The sequence below is a fragment of the Rhineura floridana genome, chromosome 11 (assembly GCF_030035675.1).
Source record: "Rhineura floridana isolate rRhiFlo1 chromosome 11, rRhiFlo1.hap2, whole genome shotgun sequence".
Taxonomy (NCBI): Eukaryota; Metazoa; Chordata; class Lepidosauria; order Squamata; family Rhineuridae; genus Rhineura; species Rhineura floridana.
The window spans coordinates 61,810,770-61,838,041 of record NC_084490.1 but is presented as its reverse complement, the minus strand read 5'-3'; the positions used below and the strand labels follow the sequence as shown (position 1 = coordinate 61,838,041).

General features: G+C 42.4%; 1 protein-coding gene across 9 annotated transcripts in view; it reads right to left on the bottom strand.

The window, feature by feature from the left end:
* Nucleotides 1–27,272, bottom strand: part of LOC133365993 (transmembrane protease serine 11A-like) — a 78,291-nt gene that overhangs the window by 37,607 nt on the left and 13,412 nt on the right. For 3 of the 9 annotated variants that reach the window (XM_061588576.1, XM_061588579.1, XM_061588578.1), the window contains exon 2: nucleotides 21,136–21,368. Coding sequence is in view for 2 of the 9 variants with exons in the window: in XM_061588574.1 (XP_061444558.1) it covers nucleotides 5,127–5,173 (47 nt within the window). In the remaining 7 variants the exon portion in view is untranslated. Of the gene's footprint in view, nucleotides 1–2,500; nucleotides 2,540–4,620; nucleotides 4,657–5,126; nucleotides 5,208–5,291; nucleotides 5,510–21,135; nucleotides 21,369–27,272 lie in introns of those variants that run through there. The other 6 variants (XM_061588577.1, XM_061588581.1, XM_061588580.1 and 3 more) reach the window with 6 other exon arrangements.

Genomic DNA, 27,272 nt, shown 5'->3' with positions numbered 1-27,272 from the left:
ATTCTTTAGCATCCACCCAAACTTATTGTGAAGTAGTATTTGCAGAAAACAACTTCTAGGGAGTACCTGATCTCAGACAAACTCACCACAGGAAAGATGCATCGTGCTTGCTAGATAAAAAGGACTGCTAGAAAATAAGACAGAAGCAAAAGAAAAGTGCACTAATGGGGAGGGGAAAACAGAAGCTCTTTAGGACCCCTATTGCCTGATGTCCAAACAACTCACTTATCAATCAAATTTCACACATTGGCTAAAAACATTGGCAGGAGGGAGCAGCTAGGCTCACTCATTTCACAGAGATCACATAGAAGCATATTTTGCTTTGTAACTTTCTCTCTAGAAGGGCTAGAGACTTACTTTTTATTTATTTATTATTTATTACAGTAGGGCCCTGCTTTACGGCGTTCCGCTTTAAGGTGTTCCACTGATGCGGCATCTTTCATTTTCCATTTTAAAGGGTTTTTTCCCCTTTTGCGCCGTTTTGCGTCATTTTTGCGCAACGCGGCCCATTAAAGTCAATGGGGTTCCACTTTACAGCATTTTCTGCTTTACGGCGGGGGTCCGGAACGGAACCTGCCGTATAAGCGGGGTCCTACTGTATACTTGTATACCACCCCTTGCCGAAGCTCTCTGGGCGGTTTACCGTAACTAAAAACAAATACAATTTAAAATACATCTTTTAAAAAACAATTTAAAACACAATTTAAAAATTTAAAACAATATGTGTTTAAATGAAAGCTCAGACACCGGGGGCCCTGCCAACTGGGTTGGTGACCCCCATTCCAGGCCAATCCCAAGGGAAGCCCCACCTAGAGCACATTATAATAGTCCAGTTGTGAGATTACCAATGCATGAATCACAATGGCTAAGCTATCCCTGTCTAGGAAAGTGCATAGATTTTCTGGCACACCAACCTAATCTGATAATTGGCACTCCTCACCACAGACATCACCTGAGCATCCAGTGACAAAGATAGTTCTAGGCACACCCCCAAACTACACACCTGTTCCTTCAGAGCAAATGTAACCCCATTCAAAACTGGTGAATTCCCCAATTCCCAGACCTGGGAACCTCTTATCTACAGAGTCTCCATCGTACCAGGATTCAGTCATAATTTGTTGGTCCTCATCCAGCCCACTACTGCATGTAGGCACTGGTTTAAAACAGTCACAGTCTCCCCTGATTCAGATATAACTGAGAAATAGAGCTGGGTGCCACGAGCATACTGATGACACCATACCTCAGATCTCCTAATGACTGCTCCCAGTGGCTTCACATAGATTTAAATAGCACTGGGAATAGATTAGTGCTCTGCGGTACCCCACAGCACAACTGCAGATACATGATCTCCCAATGCTATTCTCTGAACCAGCCCCATAGGTAGGATAAGAAGCACTGCAACACAGTGCCACCAACTCCCAACTCATGCAGACTTTTCAGGAGGCTACCATGGCCAATCATATCAAAAGGCACCGAGAGATCAAGCAAGAGCAACAAGACTGCACTCCCCTTGGCCCTCTCCAGGAGAAATTCATTCATCAGGACAACCAAGGCTGCTTTCATCCCAAAACAGGACCTGAAACCAGACTGAAATAGGTCAAAATAATTAGTTTCTTCCAAGAGTGCCTGAAGCTGGACTGCCACCACCGTCTCAAGTGCCATGCCCCCCAAAAGTGGTATTTGTGCCATGCTCCCCAAAAGTGGTATTACCCCCAAAAGTGGTATTTGTGGCAGTAGTTGTCAAGTATTGATCACACACCAAAACAAGATGTACTGATAATCATGGGGGACTGGAATGCAAAAGTAGGGAACAGAGAAGAACTAGGAATTGTGGGACAATGGGGCTTAGGAGACAGAAATGGAGCAGGAGAAAGACTTATTGAATTCTGTGAAGCCAATAATTTGTTTCTCGCAAACACATTTTTTGAGCAACTGAAAAGACAACTGTACACATAAACATCACCAAATGGTCAATATACAGGAATCAAATTGATTATATAATTAGTAGCAGAAGATGAAGAAGTTCCAAACAAGAGCAGGAGCAAACTGTGGTACAGATCATGAACTGGTCATATCGAAAATCAGAGTAAAGCTAATGAAGAACAAAGCAATCATAATGCCAAAATACAATTTAAATAACATCCCAGGAGAATATAAAGATCAAATAAGGAACAGATTTGAGGCTTTAAATTTAGTTGGCAGAGAACCAGAAAAACTATGGAGTGAAGTCAGAGACATTATCAGGGAAGAATGCAAAAAGACAATGCCTCTAATTAAAAAGAGAGAAAGACGTCAATGGATGACTGAAGAAACTGGTTAAGGAGAGAAGGAAAGCAAAAACAAAAGGAGATAGAAACACAGTCAGAACTCTAAATGCAACAATACAGCGACTAGTACATAGGGACAGAGAACTGTTACAATGGTTATTGTATAGAAACTATTGCCTTAATGTCCCATGCAAGTAAAGTAATGCTCAAGGTTCTACAACAAAGGCTCTTACCATATATGGAGCAAGAAATGCCAGACGTCCTAGCTGGATCTAGAAAGGGAAGAGGCACCAGAGGTCATATTGCAAACATACGTTGGATAATGGAACAGACGTAGGAATTTCAGAAGGAAATCACCCTGTGCTTTATAGATTACAGCAAAACCTTTGATTGTGTATATCATGAAAAACTATGGAATGCCTTAAAAGAAATGGGGGTGCCACAGCATCTGATTGTTCTGATGCACAACCTATACTCTGGACAAGAGGCTGCTGTAAGGACAGAATATGGAGAAACCGATTGGTTCCCCATCGGAAAGGGTGTGAGACAGGGGTGTATTTTATCACCCTATTTGTTTAATCTATACGCAGAACATATCATACGGAAAGCGGGATTGGACCAAGATGAAGGAAGTGTAAAAACTGAAGGGAGAAATATCAATAATTTAAGATATGCAGACGATACCATACTACTAGCAGAAACCAGTAATGATTTGAACTGAATGCTGATAAAAGTTAAAGAAGAAAGCACAAAAGCAGGACTACAGCTGAATGTCAAGAAGACTAAAGTAATGACAACAGAAAATGTATGTAACTTTAAAGTTGACAATGAGGACATTGAAGTTGTCAAGGATTATCAGTACCTTGACACAGTCATTAACCAAAATGGAGACAATACTCAAGAAATCAGAAGTAGGCTAGGACTGGGGAGGGCACCTATGAGAGAACTAGAAAAGGTCCTCAAATGCAAAGATGTATCACTAAAGTCAGGATCATTCAGACCACCGTATTCTCAATCTCTATGGATGGATGTGCAAGTTGGACAGTGAAAAAGTGGATAAGAGAAAAATCAGCTCCTTTGAAATGTGGTGTTGGAGAAGAGCTTTGTGCATACCATGGACTGCAAAAAAAGACTAATAATTGGGTGTTAGAACAAATTAAACCAGAACTATCACTAGAAGCTAAAATGATGAAACTGAGGTTATCATACTTTGGAAACATCATGAGAAGACATGATTCACTAGAAAAGACCATAATGCTGGGAAAAACAGAAGGGAGTAGAAAAAGAGAAGGCCAAACAAGAGATGGATTGATTCCCTAAAGGAAGCCACAGACCTGAACTTACAAGATCTGAACAGGGTGGTTCATGACAGATGCTCTTGGAGGTAGCTGATTCATAGGGTTGCCATAAGTTGTAATCGACTTGAAGGCACATAACAACAACAACGACAACAACAACAACAAGTCCCCATCCACAGAGAGAATGCCTGCTTTGGCTGCATAATTCACTGCCCTGTCTTCACCTCCTTTCAATCAACCTCCCAGTAGGGGTAGTAGATGCCACATTTTTGCACCAGGTGTGGTTGGATAATTCAGTCTCTCTTAATCAAAATGCAGCAGAATTACCTGCCCTCAGAAGAGGCTTGCCCATAGTTCATGGTCTGAATCATTGCTCTAGGCTTTCCTTCTTTCAGTCAGGAGACAGTCCCAGATCAGTAACTCAAGCAAGAAAACAAGGGATAATTTTTACATACCCCAAAAGCTTTGGTACTCTGTTCTGTGCTTCACTTCTGGACAAAGCAAAATGCATCTCTAATTTTAATTTTCAAATGCAATGATGTGTCACTGAACACTAAAGTCAGGATCATTCAGACCATGGTATTCCCAATCTCTATGTATGGATGTGAAAGTTGGACAATGAAAAAAGCGGATAAGAGAAAAATCAACTCATTTGAAATGTGATGTTGGAGGAAAGCTTTGCGCATACCATGGACTGCGAAAAAGACAAATAATTGGGTGTCAGAACAAATTAAAACAGAACTGTTACTAGAAGCCAAAATGATGAAACTGAGGTTATCATACTTTGGATACATAATGAGAAGACACAATTCACTAGAAAAGACAATAATGCTGGGAAAAACAGAAGGGAGTAGAAATAGAGGAAGACCAAACAAGAGATGGATTGATTCCATCAAGGAAGCCACAGACCTGAACTTACAAGTTCTGAACAGGGTGGTTCATGACAGATGCTCTTGGAAGTCACTGATTCATAGGGTCACCATAAGTCGTAATCGACTTGGAGACACATAACAACAAATTTTAATTTAAAAAAGAAGCATGCCTCCGCTACTTACAGTATTGGAAATACTGCCATAAATTATAAGCACCCAGTGTTGCCTTTTCCTGTTCTGTCCTTAGCTGCTGTAAGCACTACTCTGACCCATACAAAAAACCTGTTTCTCCTCAGATATGCAGCACATCCCTAGGCATGTTTATTCAGAAGCATGTTCCAGTGTGGGCTTCCTCCCATGAAAGTGTGCATCAGATTGCAGCTTTAAGCTGTCACCCAAAAAAATAACTGCCACCTCCCAAATAATTACTCTGAGAGCTGTAGTCTTTTTGAGACATCATTAGTAATACGCTCTTAATTGAGGAAAGTAGTTAGTTTTTCAAACAGATCAAAGACTGCTAGGAAACCTGACTCCAAGGCACCCCACTGGTTTATAAGGGAAACTGAACTTGTCCCATAATGAATGGGGAAAAGAATGCAGGTCAGAAGGAGAGAATGGAAGACATCAGGAAATGGCTTTTCTCCGGAGAATATAGAGAATAAGGCTGCTACAAATCTATACTCACTTACCTGTAAGCTCCATTGTACTTAATGGACTTACTTTGGAGTAGATACATCTACAATTGCACTGTAAATCAGCAAGGCTCCAGGGAGCAAAAGCTTTGGGTTAGGAATGCACTCTACATTCTCCCCATCTGAATTTCTGCCGGGATTGTGGGGTTCCAGATTACCTACCCTTGTTTCTGAAGTGGAACCCCATGCATTAAAAATCCTCTGTTGTCCCATTTTTAAAGAATCTAGTTCAATTCAGGGCACCTGCTCCTGCTCTTTAGCTTTCTGTGCCTTCACTTCATTTGTATCTTTCTTCCTGCTGTGTTATTTAGGCATTGATAAAACGCTGTAGAAACATGATCTTTGATGATATAATTCAGAGCTTCCCCCAACCTGTGGGTGAGAAGGATAAGGCAGGGGATTGTTTCACTGAGGGGGGGGGGGAGTAGGCGATTCTCCCCTCTCTTGCTTCTTGAAGTGGCAATCACAATATTTAGAATAGTTCACCTCTCCTCTTGGGAACCTCCTCCTCCACATTTTCAAGTGTTCAAACTGCTTCAAATTAAGGCTGCCATCTGATTAAAGAAATCTTAGCTAATATTGTGGCTTAAACTGATTAAACCGGAGAATTGGGGAGGGGCATTTTCAGTTATTTGTGGGAATAAAATCCCCTGAAAAGCTACCCACAGATTTTTAGGCTCATTATCCACCCACCCCAATTTAAGCTGAAAGTTCTTTCAGCTCAGCAGTATTAAAAATGTATTTGGGGGAGCCGGGAGGAGGTAGCATACTTTGTTTTTAAATGATACATGCATGTGTTGCAGTAGAGATCATCTTAGGGGGGGAATGATGGTGCCTCCTCTCACTCACAGCTTGTGTTAGCACTCAAAAATATCGAACCTGGTTCCTAGTTATTCAAGGCACATTTTAAATTGATCCGATGGCTTTTCATTAATTCATTGTTACTGCTGCCCTATTAGCTATCTCAGTAATCTCTATTTTAATCCTGTAATAGGCTGGTATTTAAGTCCAGATGGGTATGCTTTTGTCCTTGGGAGCATGGAAAGGTGAAACGCAAAGGAGCTGAAGGTGGTAGCAGGCCTTGAAAAAACAACAAGTCCCAAGATTCACTGCTCCTTTGCACCCGGGGCTTTCTGATGAACGACACTGCATCTGGGATGCCATGCAGCTGCCAACAGGTCAAGAGCTGGTGGCAAAGGAATTAAAAAGGGGGGAAGATGTATGCCACCATTGCCAAAGGAGCTGGAGTTCATGGACCCAACCCACTTTCTTCCCCATTCCCTTTAACCTTTTCCCTATTTAGATATTTTGAGATGGCTGGGGATGTTGTGTATGTGTGTGTGTGTTTTCTTTCCATTAAAGTTTTCACCAGCACTATGCAGCGTTCCTAACTGCCTGGGTTTTCTGATCGGAAAAAGGCCCATCAGAGGAGTCTCTTCAGGGTGTTTTCATCTTGGCTTTAAGTGATGTGTAGAAAGCCAGGGTGGCTGGCTACCAAGCACCTGAGATCAGTGAGCTCACTGATTTTATTTAAAGGAAGTCCTTTCTTTTACCATAAATAAATAAATAAATAAATAATAGGTTTTTTTAAAAAAAAACTTTTAAAAGTGGAGGCTTCACTTTAAAAAAAAAAACCAAATCAGACAACTGTCAGGCATACAGTAGGTAGCTTCCCACCTTCCCACACTTACAGGAAAACCAAACATTATCTTGGGGTTTTCAGGAAGCATGGGCAGTTGGAGAGACTGCAGAATAGAGACCACTGGAGAGGTGACTTGCAGAATGAAAGAAAGGACACTCGCAAAAACTCTTTGACCACCTCAAAAGTAAGTGCAACAAAACCCCCTGCATGCCACCCATGAGAATTCCACTAAATTTTTATCTCCAGTTTGATCATTTTTGAATGCAGTTCCTTTTCTCATTCATTGATGGAGAATGGTTGAAAAAAAGAGGGAAGAAACTTTCAGCATAGCACATCACAATGAATATGGAATACTGCATAAAGAAAATTGCTGATGTCTATGTTGCCAGAAAGTATGACACTTTGCGGTTGAAATATAGCACCTGAATACATAGTTTTGATTGAACTTTAATGAGAACAACAGACTTCCCACTCTGACTCATCAAATGATTTCTTCGTACCCAATGGATTACAAAGCTACCTGGAGACACTAGCTACCTGTGTTGAGCAATTGCAAGTCATTTCTTCTTGTGAACTTGCCCACACTGTCTCACAACTTAGTGGGTTCAATAACAAAATCCCTACACTCCATCTATGGGTGAAATAGCACAATGGGACCTATCTGCTATCCAGCTGGAGCTAAAGAAATATTTTGTGGAATAAGAACAAAGCAAAAACAGAACAGAACCAAAATTCATGTTCTGAATCACAATTGTGAATGTCACATTCAAATTCACTGAAAGTTTTGTTGTGTATAAATTTGCATCTATTAGTCATGACTTTGTAATGTGCAACTCATGAATTTGAAACGCCAATTCCTCGTTATGCCCGAACAGTTTCAATAACCTCAGTTGTTTACCTTGCTTGGCATGTGCCACAGTGATAAAGATGTATGTTTTGATTTTAGTCAAGAGTTGGAGTCAGAGTTCTTGAGACACATGATGTGTTTGTCCAAGTAAACAAATAATTAAATTTAATATGCAAATTAGAAAGCTGAGATTTGCGTCAAGTATGGATCTGACAGCCTTTTTAAGGGTGGTACCTATCAAACTGGAACGTTATCGTGTCGTACTAGCGCTCAACGTTTTAAACAGAAACAAGCTACAAATTATTTTATTTATTTATTAGATATATATCCCGCCCTTTCTCCCAGTAGGAGCCCAGGGTAGCAATTAGCACCAGTACCTCCGTTCATTGTTACAGTTCTATGGGAACAGACATGACAAGACATGATAACTGTTCCAGCTGCCACACATATCATGTTATGCTAGCATCATTGCATATCCCAGTAGGCCATGCTGTTACCAGCACTTTCCACCATTAGATGCTATGCTACCCAGCAGTGTCATTCACAGGGCTTGCCGGGGAGGCGGGGAGAGGAGACCCATGACTGCAGCAGGACTGGCTATGTATGACTCCCCTGTTCTTTGGTTTAATAGTTGTGGTGGTTCTATATATCCTTGTGGTTTCAAAAACAAAACTATCACAACTCTTGCCAGTATCCCAGATCTCAGATATTATTTCACTACAACAGTGTATTTCCATAACTTTTCTAACAACCATTATTGGCTAAGCTGCATAGAGGGTGCCCCCAGGTTTGGAAGTGTATTTTTCCACGAGGTGTTGGAGGACAAAACCGAGATCCATGGGGGAGCAACTTGCCCTGAAACCAGCTTGCTCCTCTTCCAAAATATTTTCCTGATCTAACCAGGTGTGTAATTTTATAAATAGATGTCTTGCATATAGCTTGCTGATAGTGTCCAGCAAGCTGATAGGTCTATAGTTGGCGGGGTCCGCACAGCTACCTTTTTTAAAAATTGGAATAATAGTGGCAAGACCCCAGTCCTCAGGGATGCAGGCAGTTTGATCGATACCCGTGAATAGAGCTGCCAGAACTGGAGCCCACCACTCTGGGTTAGATTTAATTGCTTCAGGGGGGATATTATCAGGCCCTGGCGCTTTACCCAGCTTAAGGTTAGCAATTAAGGAGATGACCTCCTTAGCGGAGACTGGGGACCAATTAGGGAGATCGTTAATAAGGTGATCAACCCATTGGGCTCTGGTTAGACCTCTTGAATAGATGTTATAAAAGCGCAGCTCCTAAGAATTTACAGGTATACAATAGTCCAATTCAATAGAGGTATTGGGCCAGCCCCTGGCCTCTAGCTTCCAGAAGGCGGACGAATCCTCAGTCCTTGAGGCTGTGATCAGGGACTGCCAGAGGTAAGCCTGCGCTGATCTTTTTTTTTTTCCCCTTGATTAGAAGTTTGTATCTTTTCTTCAGTTCAAGGCACTCAGCGGGCAATGCCGAAAGGTCTTTAATTCTGTACTCCCTGTATTTCTTGCTTGACTTTATTTTTTTTTTTTTCAATAATTTTTATTCAGATTTTCATAAAACATACAAGACGAAATCATAAAACATTCAAAGACAAAAAACAAAATCAAAAATAGTTAAACAAAAAAAAAAAGAAAAAAAAAACAAAAATAAAAAATAAAGAGTAAAATATTGACTTCCCATTTGTCAAAGATCAAATCAGTTATAAGTCTATAATATATAACAATCCTGTCTCTTAAGTCATATTATAAAATCACTTTCCTCCAGTAGTTATCTTACTTAATCATCAAATCTCATAAACATTACTTTATTCTTTCCACAAAAAGTCAAAGAGAGGTTTCAATTCTTTAAGAAATATATCTATCAATTTTTTTTTTCCAGATAAGCATATCGATTAATCCATCTCATTACTAATTATGATAATCTTATTGTCATAACCATAGTCAAAATAAACATTTCAATTAATCCATCACATCAGAATCTGTTAGGTTCAGTAATTTCAGTAGCCATTGTTCTATTATCCCTATTAGTTCCATTTTCCATCTTCCATCTTCAGTAGTCTTGTTAAGTCCAGTAATTTCAGTATCCAATCTTCCATTATCAGTATTCCATAATAATCTTGCTGTCAAAGCCATAGTCATATAGTAAGAGTCTGATGGGAATTACCTCTATCCCAAATATTTTCTTGCCATCCATTCTGAATAGGTTGCTGAAATACTGCTGTAAAATCATATCTCTGTTCTTTTTTTCAAAATACACTGGGTCATCTCTTGAAAGTTTTTCCATTGTCACATGGCTGCAGTTAATTCCATAGATTTTCTCTATATTGGGCTCCATCACATCATTCCAGTCCAGAAGATTATCCATGCCATTGATAACTTTATCTCTAAAATCTTCATTAATTTCTTCAGAGATAACATTGAGTTCCAAACAATAGATTTTATTTCTAAAGTCCATAGACTCCAAATCTTGTTCCTGTTCCACGTTTGTTCCAATCTCCGGGATCTCCTCTCTCACAGGGACCCCTGTTCCAGTCTCCAGGGTCTCCTCTCTCACAGGGACCCCTGTTCCAGTCTCCGGGGTCTCCTCTCTCACAAGGACCCCTATGTCTTTAATCTCCTGTGTCTCCAAACAATAGATTTTATTTCTAAAGTCCATAGACTCCAAATCTTTTTCCTGTTCCACGTTTGTTCCAATCTCCGGGGTCTCCTCTCTCACAGGGACCCCTTCCAGGGTCACCTCTCTCACAGGGACCCCTATATCTTTAATCTCCTGCGTCATTTTACTCAATTCAATTTTCAGCTCCTTACAACCCTGTCGCAGGTTTTGTTTCGTTATCTCAATCTCATCCATTATTTTCTGAAACATAGTTATTTCCAGATTCTCAGCCACTTTCTTAATTGCCATTTTAAAAGAAAAATATAGGAAAACCACTTCTTATTTCAGCAACAATTGGGTTAATACTCCAAACTTGGTGACATCACAGTATAAACAGAGCAGACAGCCTTATCTCTCCATGCTTAAGTAAACAAAATGCAGTTCCCAGGATCGAAACAATTAATGGCGGTCGTCAGGAAACAGATTCGTCAAAATAAAATAGACCAAAAAGAGAGTAGTCTCAGACAATATAATATTCTTCAAAATAAAAATCTGGAATAGAAATCCCTCTTCTGTGTATATCTTTAGAATGCAAATCCAGGACAGCTTTTTGCAACAAAAACAGAGATAAGCTATTAATTAGTGAGTAGCAGAGAGAAGTTATGGCTCCCCAGTGAGATGTCAAAAACCGATCAATCTGGCAAATCTCTTTTAAACAGCAACAATTTAAGTCAAGTAAAAGAAAAATATAGAAAGAAGGGTGCTTGCCTGTTAGTGCGTTCTCTCTTAGAAGATAAGATGAACGTTCGCTTTATCAGATAGAGCTTGTTGTTGAAAATCCGTCCCACCTTCGTCGGCTGGACCTCGTCCCATAAATTAATGAGATCTGGTCGTCCCAACAAAAATAGGCTTTGAGGTTAATCTCTTCGTTTCTCCCTACCCGGGAGAAGTTTAATCAGTCAAAAAAAAAAAAATCTGACTGATATATCTGAATAAGCTTCTTTTGAGGCAGGAGCCCGTCTCAAAAGCAGGCACAGGCTAAGTCACCCTTCCCGGAAGTCTGTACTCCCTGTATTTCTTGATTAGCATTTTTTTCAAGCCAACGCATTCCTGATCAAACCACGGTTTGGAATTGTTGAGGCGAATAGAGGGCTTTGTTGGTGGCTTGGGAATCAAGCAATGCTGTACGTCCATAATCAATTCATGGTAGGCGGCAAGTATTGCTTCTCCAGGGGCCGCTGCTAGCAGGTTTTCGTGGTGACGAAGACAACTGGGTGAGTGAAGTATTTCTTTTAGATCTTTCTCCAGCTTGGTCGACCATCTGACGCGTGAGGCTCTTACTTCAGGAACTGCTTTCAAGGTTGGAGGCTGTTCAGAGTAAATAATGTGGGTACCACAGCACAACGAAAGGATCGAGGGGAGATGGTCACTATCAGGGCGGTTATCGACTATGTAGGAAGATACGACATTTATTAAATCGGTGGACACGATAAAGAAATCAATTGATGATGCTCCTGTGCCGGAGAGATAGGGGTATTCTCCATTTCTGTCACCATCCACGGACCCGTTTGCTAAAACAAGGTTCAGTCTGTATAGCAATTGGATGAGGCAAAAGCCGGCATAGTTGAACCCAAGATCTTTAGAACGACAAACTGGTAAGATAGAGGCCTCATGTGAGGCAGGGGGAATTTCGCGGAAGTGGGCATATAGAGCCTCATCATTAGGGCCTATCCTAGCGTTGAAGTCACCTGCGATCATCACCGCTGCTTCTGGGTATAGCGCTGTCAACTCGGCTATATAGGCCTTTAGTTCTTGGCAAGTATTATTCACTTGCTTTTTTTGACAATTCGGAGGGAGGTAAACATTTATTAGTAGTAGGCAAGCCCAATTGAACTTAAGGACTAGCGACATGGCTAGCCCGGGACTGGAGATGCTGGTTCTAAGTTTAGTAGCGACCAGCAGACTCAGGCCACCTTTAGGGCACCCACCTTTATCGCTTGGCGTTGCCACCAGCGAATAAACAGAGAAACCATTCCATTCTAATGCCTCCGTAGCCCAGGTCTCCTGAAAGAAAATGATGTCATACTTGTTTACATAATCCAGAAAGGAGGGATACGCAGCTTTGGACTTCCAGCCTGCAATGTTCCAGGAAAGAAGTAGCAGCCGGGAAGAGGTGAATCGTTTTTAGTCGGGGCGTGGCAAGTTGACCTCCCATACTTTGTTGGGACAGTGATGTTTTCTGCGAGTGAGGTACACTGGCCGCTGGAGGCAGTTCAGTCGACAGGAGATCAATTGACTCTAGAGTTGGGTCCATCCGGCTGACATTAGATATTAGTACCTGCTTGGAGTTGGAAGGGGTGCACCTGTAGGCAGATGCCTTTTGAGGGGAGCCTTCTTCATTTTTGTCCAACCATCTCATTTCTGTCCAGGTGGAGGTTGCACTTGATGCAGCTGTCATCCTAGATGGTATGGTTATCTGGTTCTTTGTTATGGGAGCTTGGACTAAATTTGATGCTGTTAAGTTGATTTCTGCTCTAGTTGGCCAGAGGGCATATGTGTTACTTACTGGTGATCTTTGGCTTGATGCCGTATTCGTCTTAGGGAATGACTTCTGACATGCTGATAGGGTCCCCTAACAGTTGATATTCTTTCCGGGAGCTCTTTCCGGGTCCTCAGAATCGACAAGCTGTTTAGGTGTGCAATCAATCTCTGCAGTCTTAGGACAATGTCCCCCATAGAACAAGTATCATCATACAGGTACCTTGGGATAACCCCCAGAGCTTGGAAAGGTTACTTTTTTGAACTACAACTCCCATCAGCCCAATCCAGTGGCCTTGCTGGCCGGGGCTGATGGGAGTTGTAGTTCAAAAAAGTAACTTTTCCAAGCTCTGCCCTTCACTCTTCTGGAGCATGGCACCTACAGGCAAAAAGTGTTAGGGCAAACGCTATGAGGAGTACAAAGGCGCTCCTCTCCTTCTTTTATACGAAAGGTGGGCAATACGTCCCATCTGCGTTACAGGTATTTACCGCCAATGTCATCTCCCAATTATTATATGGTGCTCAGATAAGTGTGTATGGCAGACACACTTCCTTCAAAACTATTCAAACTAAGTTCCTAAGGAACATATTGGGTACCCCCCCCCGTGTGTCCCGAATGCCAACTTATGCCTCAAAGCTGGGCTGCCTTCGATTGACGCTCAGATATGGGTGCTTAAGTTCAAATACTGGTTAAAACTGATGTTTTCACCAGTCGGTCTGGCCCCTCTTGTGTTATCTGATGTGTTCCAGTCCAAATGGAAGAAATCCCTAGTCATTAAACTCTCGAGTTTAGGCTTTTCTCCCTCTACTACCCTCTCGGTAGGCTTCATCCAAGCAAAGTCGGCTATCACCCAGAGAATACTTGATGTGCAACTGCAAAACCACTTGCCCCTTGCTGGCCCAAACCTTGTTTTAATCCCTACACTAAGGCTTTTACCACGGCACATTATCTGGCCTTCCTTCACACCCCCAGACTCAGGAAAGCTTTCACGTTGGCCAAGTATAATGCTTTACCATTGGCACTCTTAGAAGGCAGATATCAACAAATTCCTTTTGCAGAATGACACTGCCCTTGCGATGCTGGTGCAGTAGAGACTGTGACCCATGTTTTATTAGACTGTTCTTTTTATGATGACCTTCGATGTTATTACCCCCATTTTACGGAAGATTCCGGGCAGAGATGCCGTTTTTTAAGCACAATAACTTTTAGCCGATAAAAATCCTCTAATCTCATCTAAGGTTGCAAGCTTCTGTGATGCAGCCATTAAATATCGGAAAACATTGCCAACCCAACTACAGTTATAGAACGCAGATTGGCTTTTAAATAGAGTAAGCGTAACATGCACATCAGTACATTGTTTATTGTATCGCTAACTTCTTTTATGATGCTTTCTGTTTATCTTGTACTTTGGTCTCTGCTGGTCCTTGACCGTAATAAAGAAATCAATCAATCAATCATTGGCTAAGGGATTTGAAATAGTCACTTCTCAAATATGCCACCATGGTTTTTCTTAAACAAACTGTATCCGTCTCCACAGCCAAGCTTTATCTTCCAAACAAGTTGCCTTGACAATAAATTGCACTTTCAGCACCAGCTGATTCAGAATTTCTTTTCCACTTTTCTTCTCCTCAACCAATGATGCAATGTTTTGTCACCCACAAGAATAACCAACACGTGTGGTGTTTAAGTCTTACTATCATCAATAAACTCTTCCTAGCATTGTTTATGCAAAGTAATAAGCCATGGGTCTGACTATTCCCAATTCTCTCAGAGGCCTGCTGGGATAACTAGTTCAGGTAAGTTTTGTTGGTGAGCTCTTGTTGTGTCCACATTAGGTGTTTAAGAGGAACCTTAGTAAGGAGAGACATGGGGGATGCCACCTCAGTTTCAGTGATCATGGGTGGCCATGAGGAGGTGGTGAGCTACCACAGAAGATGAGGACAAGGCTATTTATGCCTTGTTCCTCACTCCGCCTCCTCCCATAGATGGGTTCCTCATTGCTCATCTGATGCACCCACTGCCCTGTGTGTGCTGTTGTTTAACACCAGGTCAGTACACAATAAGAGCATACTCATCCATGATCTGATCATGGGTGAAGGTGCCAATTTGGTGTGCATTACTGAGACGTGGGTGGGTGAGCTGGGTGGAGTTGATCTGCCCCAGTTTTGCCCACCTGGATACTCGGTGCAACACCAGCACAGGCTACAGGAATGGGGGGGAGGAGTTGCTGTGGTCTACAGAATGTCCATCTCTGTCACCAGGAAACCACTCTGTCTTGGAGCTGGCTGTGAGGGCATGCACCTGGTGTCAGGACAAGGAGACAGGAAACTAGGGTTGCTGCTGGTGTACTGTCCGCTATGCTGCCTGGCAGCTTCTCTGGGTGAGCTGGTGGAGGCCATCTCAGCTGTGGTATTGGAGAAGCCCAGAACTATAGGCCTGGGTGATTTCAGTGTTCATGCTGAGGCTGCCTCTAGTGTTCCAGCTCAGGATTTCATGGGCTCCATGACAACCATGGGGCTGTCTCAAGTTGTCACTGGCCTGACGCATAGGGCAGGGCACACCTTCAACTTGGTTTTTGCTCCAGATGGATGTCACCCCATTGTCATGGTCAGACCACTTCCTGGTGAAGTTTAGACTTACGGCTCCGATCCTCCCTTGCAGGGGTGGTGGACAGATTAAGATGGTCTACCCCCAGAGACTAATAGAATCCACAGGATTCCTGAATGCCCTGGGGGAATTCCCAGTAGATACAGCAGGTGACCCTGTTGAAGCCCTTATCAAGCTGTGGAACAGCAAGGTGTGTCAGGCTCTTGAAACGGTTGCCCCCGAGCACCCTCTCCAGCATTGCGGAGCCCGCTTTGCACCCTGGTACACCAGTGAGCTAAGGGCAATGAGACAGGCTGAATGATGGCAAGAGCGCAAGTGGAAAAAGATGTGCTGTGAGGCTGATCAGGCACGAGTAAAATCCATTTCAATCGGGCTTCAGGCCTGGACATGGGACTGAAACAGCCTTGGTCACCTTGGTAGATGATATGAGGAGGGCGTGGGATAGGGGCGAATGCACCTTCCTTGTCCTCCTTGATCTCTCAGCGGCTTTTGATACTGTTGACCACGTTATCCTCCTGGACTCCCTGAAGAGGTTAGGCATGGGGGGCACTGTATTGCAGTGGTTCCATTCCTTCCTCTCTGGTAGGTACCAAAGAGTGGCATTGGAGGATGAGGTCTCGGATCCTTGGCCTCTCACTTGTGGGGTGCCACAGGGTCCCATCCTCTCCCCGATGCTGTTCAACATCTATATAAAGCCGCTGGGGGCAATCATCAGGAGATTTGGGCTGCAATGTCATCAGTATGCGGATGACACGCAGCTCTATCTCTCATTTAAATCTTCACCAAGGTTGGCTGTAGAAACCCTGTCCAAGTGCCTGGAGTCGGTGAGTGGCTGGATGGGAAGGAATAAGCTGAAGCTGAACCCTGACAAAACTGAGGTAGTGTTTGTGGGAGACAAGGGGAGGCTGGGAGATGTGGACCCGGTGCTCAATGGGGTACAATTGCCCCTGAAAGACCAGGTCCGCAGCCTGGGGGTCATTCTTGACTCCCAGCTGTCCATGGAGCCTCAAGTCTCGCCTGTGAGCCGGGCGGCGCTGTATCAACTCCATCTGATACGGAGGCTGCCCCCCTACCTTCCCAACCATCTGCTCCCACCGGTAGTACATGCCCTGGTCACCTCTCGCCTAGACTACTGTAATGCGCTGTACATGGGGTTACCCTTGAAAATGGTCCGGAAGCTGCAACTGGTACAGAATGCGTCGGGTCGTCTGATTAAAGGCAGCCGCCGGCAAGATTACATTACTCCAGTGCTGAAGGAGTTGCACTGGCTACCGGTTGTTTACCGGGCCCAATTCAAGGTGTTGGTTTTGACCTTTAAAACCCTACACGGTTTTAGCCCAGTCTATCTGAAGGAGCGCCTCCAGCATCGTCAGGGATGCCGCTCAACAAGATCAGCCTCAGAAGACCTTCTCTCGATCCCACCGGTTAAAACAGCTAGACTGGTGAGAACTAGAGAGAGGGCTTTTTCAATAGTGGCCCCCACCCTGTGGAACTCTCTCCCAAATGATCTCCGCCATGCCCCTTCTATGATGAGCTTCCGCCGGGCCTTGAAGACCTGGCTCTTCAGGCAGGCTTTTGGGGTGGGTTAGGTTTTTACCGTTATGGTTTTAAATTTTAACGTTTTAATGTATTGTTTTTTATCTTGTACGTCACCCAGAGTGGCTGGACAACCAGCCAGATAGGCGACTAATCAATTTAATAATAAATAAATCATAACCCTGACTACTGTATTGCAGTGAGGGCAGCGAAGAAGGCCCACTTCTTTGCCACTATTGCATCCTCAAGTAGCCATCCAGTGGAGCTTTTCTGTATTGTCAGGGGTCTGTTGACCATCAGCTCCAGGAAATGGAGTTTTAGACCCTTCAGAGGCCCACTGTGAATTGTTTGCAAGGCACTTTAAGGATAAAGTTGCTTGCCTCCATAACAATATTGATGCCCCATCCACATCTACTGTAGTCCTCACTGAGATGTCCAATTCAAAGTCTGCTGCAACTTCTTGGGATCAGTGTTAGCTGATGTGGCCTGATAACATGGACAAGGTGCTTGTGACAATGTGGCCAACAACGTGTCCTCCTGACCCTTGGCCTTCTTGGCTTATTAAAGCTTGCTGGGGGGAGTTGACAGAGTGGATCCAGGGTGTGGTCAATGCATCGTTGTGGAAAGGAGTGGTTCCAGCTGCCCTGAAAGAGGTGGTGATCCAACTGTTCCTGAAAAAGCCCACCCTGGACCCATTGATTTGTGACAACTACCACCTGGTCGCAAATACCCCCTTTATAGGGAAGGTGATCAAGAGGTTTGTGGGGCAGCAATTGCAAATTCTCTTGGATGAAACAAATTATCTTGACCCATTCCAGTCTGGGTTCAGGCCTAGTTATGGGACTGAATCGGCCTTGGTTGCCTTGATGGATGACCTCTATTGGGAAAAGGACAGGGGGAGTGTGGCCATTATTCTTTATCTCTCGGTGGCTTTTTATATGATTTACCATGGTATCCATGGTCCAAGGCAATGGTCTGAAGGCACATGAGACCAGCACCCTGCTGAAGCTAAGGAGGTTCAGGTCTGGTCAGTGCCTGGATGGGAGACTGCCTGGGAACCATATGTAAGCCGCCTTGGGTTTCTATGATGAAAAGAAAGACGGGGTATAAATTCAGAGCTTGGAAAAGTTACTTTTTTGAACTACAACTCCCATCAGCCCAATCCAGTGGCCATGCTGGCTGAGGCTGATGGGAGTTGTAGTTCAAAAAAGTAACTTTTCCAAGCTCTGTATAAATTTAATAAATAATAATAATAATATTGTCTTTTGGCCCTCTGGCAGTTGTGCTGTGTGGTGCCACAGGATACCATCTTGTCCTCCATGCTGTTTAACATCTACAGTATATGAAGCCTGGGGAGAGGTCATCAGAAGATTCGGGACGAGGTGTCAGCAGTACGCTGACAATACCCAGCTCTATTTCTCTGTAATATCTGAATGAGGAGAGGCTGTGCAAACCCTGAACTGCTGCCTGGTCTCAGTGGTGGGCTGGATGAGGGCCAATAAACTGAGTCTGAATCCTAGCAAGACAGAGGCACTGTGGGTTGGTGGTTCCCAAGTTTGGATAATTGGTCAGTTGCCTGCTTTGGATGGGGTCGTACTCCCTCTGAAAGAGCAAGTCCATCGTCTGGGGGTGCTTCTGGATCCATCTTTGCCACTAGAGGCCCAGGTGACCTCAGTGGCTAGGGGTGCCTTTTACCAGCTTCAGCTGGTAAGAATAGTTGTGGCTGTTTCTAAACCATGATAGCCTGAGCACTGTTGTCCATGCACTGGTAACCTCCAGGCTGGATTACTGTAATGCGCTTTATGTGGGACTGCCCTTGAGGTTTATCCGGAAGCTGCAGCTGGTGCAAAATGAGGTAGCATGACTGCTCACTGGGGCAGGATATCACCAACATGTCACCCCACTGTTGAATGAATTGCACTGGCTACCTATTAGCTACCAGGCTAAGTTCAAAGTTCTAGTTTTTGTGTACAAAGCCCTATACAGCTTGGGACAGGATACCTGAAAAACTGTCTTACCCCTTAGATACCCAGTCGATCACTACGCTCTGCAGGTGAGGGCCTCCTGCAGATACTATCTTATCAGGAGGTCTGTTCTACACAACACAGGAAGCAGACCTTTAGTATAGTGGCACCTACCCTTTGGAATTCCCTCCCCTTAAATATTAGACAGGTACCATCTCTGTTATCTTTTCAGCACCTACCGAAGCCTTTCCTCTTTCAACAAGCCTTTTAAGTGAAGACCTTATCCCAGTCTGCATCTGTGTTGGAACTGCTTTTTTTTTTTTTAGACTACTGCAATGCGCTCTACGTGGGGTTACCCTTGAAAACGGTCCGGAAATTACAACTTATACAAAATGCTGCGGCTCGACTACTTACAAATTGTCGCCGCCGGGAACACATCACTCCAGTGTTATTCGATCTACACTGGCTTCCAGTTATTTTCCGGGCTCAATTCAAGGTGTTGGTACTAACCTTTAAATCCCTACACGGTTTCAGACCAGTTTACCTGATGGAGCGCCTCCAGCGTCACCAATTATGCCGCCCGACAAGATCAGCCACTCAGGGCCTTCTCTCAGTCCCACCAACTAAAACAGCTAGGTTGGTGGGGACTAGAGAGAGGGCATTCTCAGTGGCGGCCCCCACTCTCTGGAACTCCCTCCCGTACGATCTTCGGCATGCCCCTTCCCTGAATGTATTCCGCAAAGCCTTGAAGACCTGGCTTTTCAGACAGGCCTTTGGGACTTCCGGGGAGGGTTAATTTTCAGGACTAACTGCCTATTACTCTGAACTGTTATCATTCCTCTTTATAGTTTCCTTGTTATATTGTATTTTATGTGTATTTTATTGCGCTGCATTTACTGCAACTGATTTGTACGTCGCCTAGAGTGGCCATTGGCCAGATAGGCGACACATAAATTAAATTATTATTATTATTATTATTATATGTTTTTAAAGCTTTTAAAAATGTTTTTAAAGCTGTTTTTTTTTAAAGATGTGTTGTTTTAATATGTTTTTAAGGATGTTTTGTTTTAATATATTTTAAAATCTGTTTTTATGATGTTTTAGAGTGTTTTTAGTGCTTTTGTTCTCTGCCCTACTGGAAGGGCAGGATATATATCTAATAAATAAATAATAAATCTATCCACGAGACTGTAATCTGTCTGCTGTGTTGACAAGATAGATACATTCGCTGTGGAGGCTGCATGTTTTCTATCTGCCGTAATTGATTCTAGAGGAGAAAATTAAGGGATAATTCTGAATGTTAAGTTTGTTTATGCTTCTAGAGAATTTAATTTAGGTTTGCACACTTTTTTTAAAAAGTAACTTTTGTTAATTTGATAGCTGATATAGATATGTAGTTCCTTTTTGTTAAATTCTTGTTTTGTGATGGTCTGGCAACTAGCTGTAAACAAACCAATCTGCATCTGAATGCATGGGAAATTAAGGGATGCAGAATAAGGTCCCAGATGTTGAGGACAAACTAACAGGGAAAGGCCACCACCTTCATGCGCAGCCTATTATCAGGTACATCTGGCTGGCCACTATTGGTGTTGGAATGATGAACTAAATGGACTTTTAGTCTGAACCAATAAGGCAATTGTTTTGTTCTTAAGCCTGTGAATGCCTCTGCACTTTAATCTACCTGGTCACAATCCACTGGGAAGTTCTCCTGTGCAACCTGTATTGAAACGAGCTGCACAAGAGCACCTGCTTATTTCAAAGGAATATGCACAGGAGAACTTCCTTGCAACAAGGGCTAGAAGCCAGTAGTAGTAGTAGTAGTAGTAGTAGTAGTAGTAGTAGTACACAAACCAAGCCTGGGGTGGATCTCCCGCTAAATGTAATCAGTTGATGTTGAGCTGTGATATGGCCACAGGACAATGTCCATCTCAGACCTTAGCAAAGTAACTAAATATGAAGGATAGCTGGACTCCTGTTCCTTTGACAGTGCCATAGAAGGAAGGATTTCAGCAGGTGCAGCTTTCATCTTTCCCCATCTAACTATTTAAAGAAAAGGCCCTTGCTGTCTTCCCATCATATCTGGTCCCTCTGATTGATAGAGGACTCCTACAAGAGCACTCTAACAATTTAGAGGAACATATATGTTTCCAAAAAGGCTATGCAAACTCCAGATCCTATTATCCCATTTCCCATATAACCACTCCCCAATTGTTTTAAAACACACACCCTGTATAGAAACCACCTACCGGATAGCATTGACCACTGCAGCATGCAAGTCCTCAGTAAGAAGTTGCCTCTAGACCTGACATCACTTGATGATCACTATCTGATACAGAGGACGTGACCCAATATGCTGAGTTATCACTCTGTGTCTTGCTCCTCCCTTCATCCAAGACAAGTCAGCCTGCAGCTGAAGATCTCTGTCTGCGGTGAAGATCTCTGTCTGCGGTGACAAGACCGGTTCAAGGAGGTGCCAGATCTGGAGGAACGTGATGGAGAAGGAGCATTTGAGGAATCAGCATCAAAACATGGCAAGTATTCTAACAACACAAACCACACACCCCCATTTGTAAACAATAATTCTGGATAGAAATCACCTACTAGACAGCATTGAGCACAAAAGCCTAAAACCACGAAGCAGTTGTTCAAAGCTTACCAAACTGAAAACTGCAACCAAGTTGCCATATCTGGTACAGTTTAATGTCTTGAGTGGGTCACATACCTTCTGGAGCATCAACTAATGGAACATATTGTATTTATAATTAATCTATTTACACAATATTTCTAAGCAGTCAGAGAGCAGTATAATTATATTCAAAAACCTGAAAGTCCTGTTCTAAAAGCAATAGAATAATACGCAATGCGGAAATAAATGCAGAAATACTTTAAGAGTGTCCCTACTGATTCTCTGGTGCTGTAGATGCACACATCACAGCATGATAGGACAGGAAAATGGCATGCCATCATGACACATTGCAACAAGATGTGGGTGGCACTGGCCATTACTAGCTTATGAGAACAACCTATTTGTGTCTTCCTGTCTCTAGCTGCCTTCTATTCAGAAATTTAGCAAGACAGTTTTTTCTTAAAATGGAGATAAAGTGAAGGGGAAAGCTTCACCTACTTGATTTCTGCAAGTCAGAATTCTGTAGGAGACACAGGAAAGGGTCAGTAAAAATGTTGACAATCCTATGTGTTACCAAGGATTCTTCAGAGACTATAAACCAGCAAGAATGACCCCTTCCTGTCAACCTGCAAAGACATACTCGCAGAAGAGAGCAACTGCTGTTTTCGGCAATGGAGCCTCATTATGGAATGAGTGCTCAAAAGAAATCTAGCGTGTAATTAGTCTGTGGAACTCATTACAACATGATATTTGAAGACAAAGATTAAGCAAGATGCGGAGAGGGACTGGAATTTGAACACTTGAAAAATACCCTAAGGGTAATTATGATTAATACTACCAAGCCCTTTGGGAAGGGATTATGCTTGAAGATATAAATCAGAGTAATATCTATGCATTAGGATTAGGAATGAGGTTCCTGTTGTGGTCAGACCACATGTGTGAACTCAGTAGGCTTTGCAACTCGAGAGCCTGCTACAAAAATTACTAGATTCTGTGGGAAAGTTCATCAAGAACATCAATGACTCTCAAAACTAATATTGAAAATCTGCCCTTGCCTCTATGCCTTAAACAGCAGTGACATGAAGAAATTGAAGGGTGCAATTGCACTGCAGCACGTTCACGTGACCGTGCAGTTCTAGATTGCAAATGAGGGCATCAGTGTTCAGATTTAAAATCATCATCAGTTCCTGGTTAGCTCTTTTCGAGGGTTGCCTTGCCGTCTGCTGATCCTAGTGAAGCCAGGACCAACAGATCACATCACACACTCATTTACAATTCCTACTTGGCTCTGTAGGATGTTGCAATGAAAGGGGCAACCCCAATTATTCTCTTTCCTCCTCACCTTCCCACACTCATTCCCTCTCCTTTACTCCCTTTTTCCGTCATGTTGTCTATTTTCACCTTTCTTCCATTCTCTGCTGGTGGGGTTCACTGACCTACACCCACTTTCTGTCCCAGCCCTTTTAACCTTTTTCACTTCCAGTTTTTGTTTTATTTCTTCAGCGCAACCAAACGGCTCCACTCTACTCCACAATTCCCCCTTTGCCTTCCCTCTGAGTCCATTTACCTTCTTTTACCATTTACCTTTGATATGATTCTTCCCACTTTTGATCATTGTATGCTGTGTATGCTCCAGTCCTCCTAAATTTACTTACTTTTACAATTTTGTTCATTTAATTTTGGCAACTAGGCTGGTATTTCCCTGAGGTGATGTTGCAGTTGTGTCTGACAGAATAAAGGACTTTAGTGAGATGTGGATAGAGTGTAAGGAGTTTTAACTTCTTTTTCTAAATGGCTAAAAACATGGAAGATTAATTTAACTTGCAGACATCTTTGGTGGAAATTATGTGATGAGATTGCCTTTCACATAATAAATTGGGCAATGCTCTTTCTCATAAATCAGTTTATGTGACCTCAAAGCAGAAAATTATCTCCCTCTTACTGACCCCAAATTTATAGTAGTGAGAGCCAGTGTGGCATAGTGGTTAGAGTGTTGGACTATGACCTGGGAGACCAAGGTTCAAATCCCCACACAGCCATGAAGCTCACTGGGTGACCTTGGGCCAGTCACTGCCTCTCAGCCTCACAGGAAGGCAATGGTAAACCACCTCTGAACACCACTTACCATGAAAACCCTATTCACAGGGTTCCCACAAGTTGGAATTGACTTGAAGGCAGTACATTTCCATTTTCATAAAGAACTTTATACAATACCTAAAACAGACTCTCAAAAAATGGCATATCTCTCTAGCTCCAAAGTTTTGAAAATAAAAGAAATGACTAACACAAAATGTTTAAATAGGTTAGTACTCATAGTGAAAGGTGATATAACCCCCCAGTTCTTAAATCAGGGAAACAATTCAGCCTGATCATTTTCCAACCACATTTTATAAAGGTTTTTCTGAGAACTTAGACAATTTCACTATTAGACTAGTCTATAAGACTATTAGATTATTAGATTATTTAAGAAGTTGCTAGATAAGGATCAAATTATTAATTCCATTATTATTCCCAACCCAAGTAAGGATAAACCAAAAAGATAAATATATTGCCCAACCTTTCTGTTCAATGCCAGTTTTAAAACTTTACCAAAAAGAATCTTTATGTCTAATTTGGAAGGCAGATTATATTCACAAAGACCAGAAGAGATTCATCCCAGACAAGTAGATTACAAATAGTGTTTCCAGCGCCCTTCATATAATTCTTTGTTGTAAACCAAAAATGATCCCCTTAGCAATCTCTAGTTCTACAGAAGGCATTCAGTTACCCGAGGACCATATCTCATGTACCTGCTGACCTATTATGACAAAGGTTCACCTTTCCCTGGGCCATCAAGCCCTGCATGCAGAACCAAGAGCTCTAAAAAAGGTTTGGGTTCAGTTTCCTATTGCAACCTTAGAACGTGGTTTAGCAACCTGGTGCCCTCAAGATGCTTTGGACTACAATTCCCATCAGCCCCAGCCAGTATGACCAATTGTCGATGATAGGAGGTAGAGTCCAGCAACATCTGGAGGGCCACAGGTCCCCCATCCGTGGCTTAAACTAACATGGACTATATGCACACTAGTTCCTTAAAAAGCAGTGAGATCATTTTGTCTGTTTTGAAACAAATTTGCACCTAGCTGTATACATCTTTATTATTTGATTGGAATACACCAAGCCCCACTGCCGATGCCAGACCTTTTAGGACTACCCACAGCAAAGCATTTTCATTGGACACACCTTGGAGTTGCAAGGGATCAATCAACCAAACAGTTTTGAAGTCGGTGTGGCTTGAAGGGAAAACACATCCGATGTCAAAAAAACCCCACAGATTTTGAATAGAAAGGGGTGGGGTTTGACTGACGTGTGTTCCCAATTTCACAACACACAAATGAAGACACACTGAAACTAATATAACTGCAAGTGTGTCCATAGCCTTAGTTAATATCAATATTTCAGTATGTTGTTATTATTTTATTAAACTTCTATCCCACCACTCCTTTCTCTCAAAATCTTAACCAACCATTATTTAAAAATAGGAAAAGCAGGTTCATGCCATTTCTTTGAGATCAGATTTTTTTGCAGCCATTAGCAGATTCTAGATGAGCTCATGATGGACCTGTTTAACCTGCCCATCATCAACGCTGGAATATTTTTGCTTTTATAAATTGAGGAGATTCTGGCATCATTCCAAGTATCATGCAGTCCAAAAGATGTTAAGCATACATTTAATATGCCTATAAATGTATTAATAAAAAAAATTAAACAGGGAAGCTATCTAACCCTGGGATTCTGTTCCATTCAAAGTTTACATAATTTGTGCTAGTATGAGCACGTTCCCATCTTCTTTCCTAATAAAAGGGATATTAAGCTTTTTAAAGTCCATAACCTTTCCTGTTTCGGGTTGTTATTATTATTTTATTTAGATTTATTGCCCACCCTTCACCCAAAGGTCCTAGGGCGGATCACAACAGTTTTAAAATACATCATTAAAAACAGTTAACCTGAATAAGATTTTCCATGGTCTAGGGCAGCCTTTTTCAACCAGTGTGCCTCCAGATGTTGTTGGACCACAACTCCCATCAGCCTCAGCCAGCATTGCCAATGGTCAGGAAAGATGGGAGTTGTGGTCCCACAACATCTGGAGGTACACTGGTTGGGAAAGGCTGGTCTAGGGGGTGGAGTTTTGGTGTACTGCATAACTATATGTTCCTCCCCCTTGACAGCCAGAAGCAAAATAAATTATGTAAAATAAAAAGGTAAAGAATAAATTCTGCAAACTTGATTGGTTTGCACAATTCATATAGGTCACAGAATGGTTTTTATTGGCATTGGCTTTTTAAGACAAGATGGCTGAAAGGCATAATACTGAAATTTTGAAAGGCTGGGCACTTTAAATTACATTTTCAAAAGACCTGCTCTATTTGAATTCTTGCCTCGCAACAGAGAGCGCTTAGGCCTGGCACATCAGTCAATTGACCAGTCAAACTTTGTCTAGTATTCTTTAAAGCTAAGAATGCCACTGTGCATTCTTAGCAAGAGCAGGAGTGACAGCTGCTTGTGCTCTAGTCCAGCAGCAGTTGGGAGGGGGGGCAAATCTAGCAGCATAGCAAAGCTTCTTCTCCTGGCTATCTGCTGTAACTACTATAGGCAGTTTTTGGTGGCAAAGGCTACTGGCTAGCAGGTACGGACAGTAGAGCCAGGACCGAGATGGAAGGATCTGTCTATTTCAGTTCTTTCTGTTCCTCATTTTTCCAGACTTAATTTCGGTTCTCCACATTTCTGCAGAAATTTGCAATAAATACAATATATATATATATATATATATATATATATATATATATATATATATATATATATATTGTTTTAAATTCTCATGAAAATTCTTCAGCATTTTAGTGCAAATTTCTCCTAATAAACACATTTTTGTATGCTGTTTTGACTAATGTACACATTTTTGCAAGCAATTTCTCCTAATAACATTTTTGTATGTTGTTTTCACCAATATATTCATTTTTAAGCACACATGTTTCCCTTAATATATACATTTTTGTAATCATTATTTGGTTGGAAAACCGCATCGTAAAATTTGGATAAGTGCTCATTTGAAAGGATGGCTGTGTTCCAATTCTCATATTGTTTCAAAAAATGCAGATTTGATAAATTCGGCTTTAAATGAGAACTGAACTGAATTTCTCCCCAGTCCCTAGACCAGGAAGACCCAAGTCCAAAACCTCTCTCAACCATGAAGCTCACACTGGGTCAGTGACACCCTTTGAGGTTTATGTACTTCACAGATGTGTGAGAATTACATGGGGACAGGAAACCATGTCTGCTACCCTCATCTTCTCAGGGCAAAATGGAACTAAAGTAATACACCAATTAACAAAGTAGATACATTCCTGGATATTACTTCTTTAACAGAAACTTTGGAACCAAAGATAGGAATAATATGGAAAGAATAGGCATAGATTCCTACACTTGCTCATAGATGGTGGAGGCAGCTTCAATAGGGGCTTTAAAGGGTACCTACCTGGCACCCACCACTCCCACTCCCCCTCTCTCCCCCTCTCCTCCTTCTCATCTGAATGGTATTGGATCCTTCCCTCCCCACCCCGGGAAGAAAGCAAGAGATCTCTTTAATGCAAAGCAACGACACAGGCTTGTCAGTTTCATCTTAAAGCAAAGGTTCAGGCTTGAAAGTTTATCCATAGCAAGGCAAATCTGGTCAGTTTCACCTAAAAAAAGCCTTCATTAAAAGCAACTTTGTTCCTG